This window comes from Leucopleurus acutus (genome assembly GCF_964270905.1).
Source record: "Leucopleurus acutus genome assembly, chromosome: 19".
NCBI classification, from domain to species: domain Eukaryota; kingdom Metazoa; phylum Chordata; class Mammalia; order Artiodactyla; family Delphinidae; genus Leucopleurus; species Leucopleurus acutus.
Genome location: NC_139161.1, coordinates 10923116 through 10931206, shown reverse-complemented (window position 1 = coordinate 10931206; position 8091 = coordinate 10923116). Strand labels below are relative to the sequence as shown.

Sequence of the window (8091 nt, the reverse complement as noted above, 5' to 3'; positions counted from 1 at the left end):
GGGGCGGCTTCCGAAGCGCGTTTGGCTCTGACCGCCAGGGACTGGCCAGGGTCTCAGGCCCTAGTCGGGAGCCCCGAACCGGGCACTGAAAACTGGACGGAAATCTGGGAGCCGAGCCCCGCGGCGCCGCTGCCCAGAAAAATGGCTCGAGTGTGTGGGCGGGTGAGTGGGGTGACTATGAGTAACCTACCATCGTTTGGAGCTTCGCAGGTGCGACGCCCCCCTCCCAAAGTCCCGGACCCCTCCCCAGCGGCAGAGAAGTGGGCACAGCTGGGGTGAATGGGGTCCAGAAAGCCCAACACACACGCGAACACACACAGCCATGGACACACGAACGCACCGCAACTCGCACACGGACACACACGTGCCCTCACATCTCCGCGATGGGAAGGCGCTCGGAGAGCGCGAAACGGTCCGTCTGCAGGGCCCCCTCGGAAGCGTGGCACCTCCCCCGGGGCTGGAGGGACCGTCCAGCTCCGGCAGCGCCGTCTGCCCGGAATCGGGCACGCTCGGCTGGCAGGAAAGGCTTAATCCGCAAGGGACGCCTCCGAAAGTGCCCGCCTGCCCCGCCGGCACGAGGTGGGGGCTGTCAATCCCAGGAGACGTTGCCAGTCCCCAAAGCTCGGAGCTGGGGGGTGGGGGAGGGCACAGGAGAGCCAAGAACGAGGGCGTGGGAAGCCCCCAGACCTGGGGTGTATAGAGTCTTTTTAACCCCATACGGACATCTAAGAAACTTGGAGCGGTCCCGCGACCCCCTCTCGGGACTTAGCGACGTAGCGAGGCTCTGCTCCCGGCGCTCCCCACCCGGCACGCAGGTGTGGACGACTTGAGTCCTTGGGGACCGGGTCCGGGCCCCGCGGGTGTTCAGTGCAGCCGAGCGGGTTGAGCCGAATTCTGTCTCCCGGGTCCTCCGTGGCCTCCCACAAGCCCCGAGCCCCGTCGGATATTTGGGGACACCATGCAGGTGGTCCATCCAGGAGTCCGAGGCCGCGGCCCGGCCCACCCTCCTCTCCCCACCCCACTCCTTCCGTTCTCGGCTGGGATCAGGGACGGGCCGGTAGAGGGTGGTGCGAAGGCCGCGGCGGCGCCGGGGGTTGGGGGAAGTTTCCCCCACTACGCACCCCTACGACCCCAGCCGAGCAGCGGGCCCGGGCCGCAGACAATTAAAGCGGGATTCCTCCCCCGCTGACGTCGGCAGCGCGAGGCCCCTCCCGCGGTGGCATAAAAGGCGCGGGCTCCGCAGCGCAGGCGGCAGTGGGGGCCCGACAGCGCGGCGGTGCGGACTGCGCGGCGGAACAGTGAGCAGCGCGGCGCCCAGAGCGCTGGCCGCCCGCGGAGCTCCAGCCGAGCCGAGCCCGGCCCGGAGCGCCGGGTCCCAGCGCCCGCAGCCATGCTGGCCGGCCGCGCCGCGCGCACCTGTGCGCTGCTCGCCCTCTGCCTCCTGGGCAGCGGGGCCCAGGATTTTGGGCCAACGCGCTTCATCTGCACCTCGGTGCCGGTGGACACCGACATGTGCGCCGCGTCCGTGGCCGCCGGCGGCGCCGAGGAGCTCCGGAGCAACGTGCTGCAGCTCCGCGAGACCGTGCTGCAGCAGAAGGAGACCATCCTGAGCCAGAAGGAGACCATCCGCGAGCTGACCACCAAGCTGGGCCGCTGCGAGAGCCAGAGCACGCTGGACGCGAGCGCCGGCGAGGCGCGGACGGGCGGCGGCCGCAAGCAGCCCGGCTCGGGCAAGAACACCATGGGCGACCTGTCTCGGACGCCGGCCGCCGAGACGCTCAGCCAACTCGGGCAAACTTTGCAGTCGCTCAAAACCCGTCTGGAGAACCTCGAGGTCCGCGCGCGCCGCTGTTTCCCCTCTGGCTCGCGCGCCCCTCTGCCCTCCCCCACCTCCATTCCCGACCCGGCCCGACATCCCCAACCCAGGCCTTGGCCGGGTGCCGATGCCTGGCTGGGCCCTCCCCAAGCGTGCGGGGCCCCGCGGACGGCCACTCGCCCGAGCTCCCCGCCAGGCTGCCCCCGCAGTCGCCCTGAGGGGACCGCGCCACCGGCCTCCCGGCACGGCCCCTGCTCCACGCGTAACGATATGGTTTTCCCCCCCTCCCACCCTTGCACCCTCGCAGCAGTACAGCCGGCTCAATTCCTCCAGCCAGACCAACAGCCTCAAGGATCTGCTGCAGAGCAAGATCGATGACCTGGAGAGGCAGGTGCTGTCTCGGGTGAACACTCTGGAGGAGGGCAAGGGGGGCCCCAGAAATGACACCGAGGAAAGAGTCAAGATCGAGAGTGCCCTGACTTCCCTGCACCAGCGGATCAGCGAGCTCGAGAAAGGTAATGGTCATGGGGAGCTGGGGGGTCATGCATCCTGTCTCAGCTCCCTGGACCAGTGGGACCCTGCCTCTGGTCCTGGCTTCCTGCATAGCTCAGGTTGGGAGTGTAGAAGCCCTCAGCTCCTCCACCCCTCTAGCCCCATCCCTGCCCCAGATTCTCCAGTTGGTGTTCCTGGCAGGACTGGGGTGCCCTGGGCTTGGGACATCTCAGGAAGCAGAGTGAGGAAGGGATTGCCTGGGGTTCCCTCCCCCCTCCCCCGCCACACTCACACACTCACACACTCACAGGATTTTTCCAAGTCTGATTTGTTTAATCTTCAGCAACTTTGCACTATAGCTTTGGCTGGCTCGAGTCCTCCCTGGCTAGGAAAACCTGGCTCTAGCCGGTCCCCATCCACAGCAGAGAGCAGGGCATGGGCTGGGGCTGGGCCCTGTGGTCCATGGCACATTTGGGCCCTGAGCAGGTTTCCTCCCAGCTCCTTGGTGCCCCTGGCATCCTCTGGGGATTTCCGGGTCCTCCCCTCCACCCTGAGCACACCCCCAAGGTTTTCTCTTCTGAGTGACCCAAGCCCAGGCATCTTGCATGCAGCCCCGCGGTTCCCGAGTCGCCAACTCCAGCCAGCCCCAATCTCACCCGAGGCCCACGGATGAGCTCGGGAGGCTCAGCCTTGAAGTCGCAGAAATCAAACAAGGTTGTAAAAGTGTGGGGGGGGTGAGACTCGGGGCTCAAAGCAGGGCCACGTGACCCTTCTCGGACTGCAAAGTGTGCTGGATGGATTTAAACAGTGCCATCTTAAGGCACGTTATGTAACTGAAAAACAGATCGGGGAAGGGAGGCGGGGGGGGAGAAAGGGGAGATTGGGGAAATGAAGAACACCCTCTGGAGAGACCAGGGACCAGATGTGCTCCAAGGGCAGGGGGCTGCCAGCCTGAAATGGAAGGGGAACACTGAGGGCCAGCCCTGCTCTGTTTCCTGACACCTGGCTTAGAGGAAGGGCGTGGGGTTGCTGGCCCAGCAGGATGCCTTCTAGAAATAATTCTTGGCCTGGAGGGCCGGTTTAGTGCTGGGCTCCCTGGCAGCACCCAGCGTACACCCTGGAGTTGGTGGGTGTGTGTTGCTGGCTCTGGGCCTGGTGCCCATGCCCACTGCTGGATTGGAATGTTTTGCCTGGAATCAGTCACACCATGCCCAGGGCCACAGCCACAGTGTGTGTGTAGGTTGTGAGAGGGCAGAAAAGCATTCCCTGGAGACGTTGCCAGCAGGCGGGGAGCTGGTGGCCGTGTATAAAGGGAGGGTATGGGACCAGGAGCCTGATTTTTCAGGAAACGCACAGGAAGCTCGCCCTGAGAATGACTGGCATCATCCTCAGAGAAGTCACCTTAGGGGAACCTGGCTTTAGGGCCACCTCCCGGCTCCCTGCTGTCCTGCCCTCTCTGCAGGGGCCCAGACAGAGTTGCTAGAAGAGCCTCGGGGGGTACAACTCTCCCTCTTGTGGGATGGATGGGATTCTGGAAACAGCCTGAGTCCTCGGGGCAAATCGGCTGGGTCAGATGAGTGACCAGGGGCTACAGTGTGTCCTGGCCTCACGGGAAGTGTGAGGGGCACTGGGGGGCCTGCACCGTCAGCAGTCAGCATCCTGGAATCAGGTTGGGCTCCTGGAGGGGCTGCTCTGACGGGAGCTAATAGCCTCTTTACTGGCCGGGAGGAGACCTCCTTGCTCTGTGGTGACACCTTCGAGAGTTGCTTTACAGGGTGTGCACTGACCCACTCCCTACCCATGCCCACTGCCCAGCCCAGGTGCAGATGCTCAGAGCCCAGAGTGTGCGGGCGGCTCCCCACACCCCCATCCCAGCCTCTCCACAGGGGTCACCGTGTGGGAGCCACCTTATGGGAGCCAGACCGGGAGCAGAGACCTTGGGTCAGCTCTTTCGTCCTGGCCCAGTGCCCTGGGGCAAAGCACTTGACCTCTCCGAGCCTCCTTTTCAGCATCTACAGAACAGAGAGGAGTCTGCTTTGTCTGCATCACCAAGCCTGGTTGGGGGCAGGGGCACTGGCAAGCCTGCTTTAGTCAGGGACAGGCGCTTCGTCAAGGTGCAGGTATCTGGACTGTGTCCCGTCCTCCCCAGGTCAGAAGGACAACCGCCCTGGAGACAAGTTCCAGCTCACATTCCCCCTGCGGACCAACTACATGTATGCCAAGGTGAAGAAGAGCCTGCCGGAGATGTACGCCTTCACGGTGTGCATGTGGCTCAAGTCCAGCGCAGCGCCAGGGGTGGGCACGCCCTTCTCCTATGCTGTGCCCGGCCAGGCCAATGAGCTGGTCCTCATTGAGTGGGGCAACAACCCCATGGAGATCCTCATCAACGACAAGGTAGAGTCCCCACCCCTCTGGACTTGCAGAGCAGCAGGGCGAGGCCCCCAGGGCCCCAGTCTGTGCCAGCTGCTGGGACAGGTCTCGGTTGCATGAGATATACAGCCTCAGATGCTACTGTGGCCCCAAGAGGAGAGCCTGCCAGGCAGGGCTGAGGGAGGTGCAGGGTGAGGCCTGGGAGAAGTGGGCAGGGGTGCCCTTGCCGTGCTCCATGAACAGGCCTCCCAGACAGAGGCCTCCTGGCTGGTGGTGGAGGAGGGTAATCCCTGGGGACAATCCATCTGACAGACTCCTCCTCCCCCAGCTGGCCTTGGAGCTGACTTTGCTCCCCCATATTTGGGAGACCATAGATGCTGGGGGGGGGGGGTAAAGATGCTCCTAGAGAGTCCAAATCAATCCTGCTTAGCCCCCTACCCCTGGGAGGAGGCCGGATCTGGGCGAGTCCTTGGGAGAGGGCAAACTTTCCCTCCAGGGAGCCCGCCTCCATCTTGGCCCTCGTTAGCTGTGGGAATAGCGGCCAACTCCCGAACTCCCTCATCTCTATGGCAGCTTTGGTAGTGAACATCTAAAACCTAGGCTGGGAATTAGATTCCAAGCCCTTGCTCTTGATGCCTTGCCTAGAAAGGGCTGTGCCTTTCTGGGGCCCCATTTCCCCCAAGTTAAAAGGGTGTGAGGGTTCTTTCATTGGCTGAGGCAGGCTCCCTGCCTGAAATGTTAAGAGCGTGAGTGAAATTCCAGGTGAGAGGCTGGTCTGAGCATTAAAAGGCATGGTGCCATCTCCCCTGGCATCTTTCAGAGTCTCTGCAAAAAGGCTGGGCGGGTTGTAGACCCAGAGATCTGGCAGTTAGAGAAGGAGTGTTGGAAGAGAGGAGAGGCTCAGAAAGCAGCAGTGAACTCAGCCCCCAGGGGTGGCCCTCCTCCATCAGAGGGCCTGTTTCATAGACTAGCCAAGAGGGAGGAGATTGCATGCATATGCAGATCGATCTTAGGAGCCCCCTTGACAAATCTTCCCATTTCCTTTGTGATTTTGTGCTCCATCAATGGATGGGCCTGACAGTCCAGAGGGGCAGGTGCTGCAAGAACTCAGTAACAGCTCTTGATATTTATTGTAAATGCCTATGAATATCGGTTGAACTACTAACTAGTGATGATAATTGATTCTGATTGTACCCCTGTTCCCATAATGTCCTGTATGTTGTTCTCCTTCCCAGGTGGCTAAGCTGCCCTTTGTAATCAATGATGGCAAGTGGCACCACATCTGCATCACCTGGACCACCCGGGACGGGGTCTGGGAAGCCTACCAGGATGGCACCCAGGGAGGCAACGGCGAGAACTTGGCGCCCTATCACCCTATCAAGCCACAGGGCGTGCTGGTGCTGGGCCAGGAGCAGGTACAGGCCATGGGGGCAGGGAAAGGGGGGGCAGCTGCAGGGGGAGGAGCCCCAGAACCAGAGACTAGGCAGGAGAAAGGAGAATGAGGGTGTTGGGAGAGAGGGCAGAGAGGCAGCAGGGAGCAAAGTGGGAGGGAGCTGGAGACGCAAGTGGTTTCCGCTAGAAGCAGCTGAGGGAAGCAAGTGATGCAGCAGTTTGGGCGAAGTCCCTGCTCTGAGTGGGCACTTTCAGGAAAGGCGAGCAGGAGTGGGCTCTGGTCTCAAGGCTCTCCACAACTTTCTCAACAACTGCAGCAATGCTCTTTGGCACCGGAAGACCAAATGTGCATTTAGTGATGCATAATTTATTTCCTGGAAGTGGTTTGTCTCCCATTGGGCACCCAGGAGGGAAAGGCAGGCAGGAGAGCCCCAGGGCTTCCATTCTCATTGGGCCGCTCTTGCTGTTAAAGAACGACATCTGAGTTTCTTGACTAGAGGCAGGGAGTGTAGGGGAGGCCCTCCAGGCACTGCTCCCACAGTTGTCCATGGACCTGGCTGACACCCTCCCTCACTGGGCAGCTCTCAGGTGCCCCCAGGAGAAGCTCTGCATCCAGGGCAGAGGAGGCCAGCATCACTCCTTTTCCTGAGCTTCCCACAGGGGAGGGACTGATGGATAGCTGAAGACCAGACACAGGGAGACAAATGGACCAGAGGTAGATGTGAGAGCCTTTCCCCCTAGGGATGCCCTCCTGATAGGCCCACACAGCTATGACCCCCTCCACCCTCATCCTCTGCTTTTCTCTGAAGGACACTCTGGGTGGCGGGTTTGATGCCACCCAAGCGTTCGTGGGCGAGCTGGCCCACTTCAACATCTGGGACCGCAAGCTGACCCCGGGGGAGGTGTACAACCTGGCCACCTGCAGCACCAAGGCCCTTTCCGGCAATGTCATTGCCTGGTCTGAGTCCCACATCGAGATCTACGGCGGAGCCACCAAGTGGACATTCGAAGCCTGTCGCCAGATCAACTGAGGCCCAGGGCCGGGCTGAGCCTCCTGGTCCCCAGGTCCCCAGCCCCTTCCCGCTCCCCCCCTGCTTGTGCGGTGATGATCCGTCGTCTCTTCTTCTCTCCCTTTCCCCCAGGAATGACTCAAGGCCATCGCCCTCGTACATGCGCACACGCACACAGCCTGGTTTCGTCCTCGTGCACGTGAAGCAGGCCCGGCTCCCATCCGTCCCCGAGGTGTCCCCACTTCTCTCTAGGAGCCCGCACTGTTTCTCAGGCATGCCCTGTTCACCAGTAAAGCCGGCAGCTGCAACATTTTGAAAAATGCACACGTAGGTGAGAGGACCTGTGTGTGAGTGTATGTGTGTGTGTGTGTGTGTGTGTGTTTGTGTGTCTACAAGGGTCTGTCTCTCTGGGGAGGCCTTCTCTTTTTAAATGAGGTATTTCATTTCTTCTTTCTCTGTGGCTTTGGGAAATCTCATGACTGGTCTAATATCTGCATTGCCAACTTTGGTGTCCGCCCGTGTGCCTTGGGGCTGGTGCATCTTCTTCTGCAATGCATTCGTCTTTGTTTGTAAACGTTTTTCAGAGCGACATATCTCTATATTGATAAAATAAATATCTTGTAGCAGTTTGTTAAAGGCTGGGGGCCTCTCCATGGAGAATTTGTATCTTGTCATAGAAGGAATTCTCTCTGAAGGGTTGAAGGCAGACAGTGTCCTGTAATGGCACCACGTGCTGGGCAGGGGCAGAGGAGGAGGGACCAGCCTCAGGATCCGGGCAGTCCCTCCCCCAACCCCCAGTGCCTGGCCAGCATCCTGCTGTTGGCATCTGAGGGCAGCCCTGGGCCTGGGAGGCCAGCCTGCATACCCAGCTCGGCCAGCTCTGGCCCAGGATACCGTCTGTGGCCCTCAGCCTTCCCACGTCCTCAGACTCCCCTTCAGCTGCCAGCTAGCGCCCCCAAGAGAGGAACATCCCATCCACAGCCCAGGAAGCCAGGACCCCTGGTCTCCTCC

General features: G+C 61.3%; 1 protein-coding gene across 1 annotated transcript; it reads left to right on the top strand.

The window, feature by feature from the left end:
• Window positions 1-1390: 1390 nt before the first annotated feature.
• Window positions 1391-7101, top strand: NPTX1 (neuronal pentraxin 1; the record flags this gene model as incomplete). The annotated part of the gene is made up of 5 exons (XM_082859814.1): window positions 1391-1834; window positions 2124-2331; window positions 4458-4702; window positions 5914-6093; window positions 6880-7101. The coding sequence occupies 5 exons, from the start codon at window positions 1391-1393 to the stop codon at window positions 7099-7101; spliced, it is 1299 nt and encodes a 432-aa protein (XP_082715940.1).
• Between the last annotated feature and the right edge of the window lie 990 nt (window positions 7102-8091).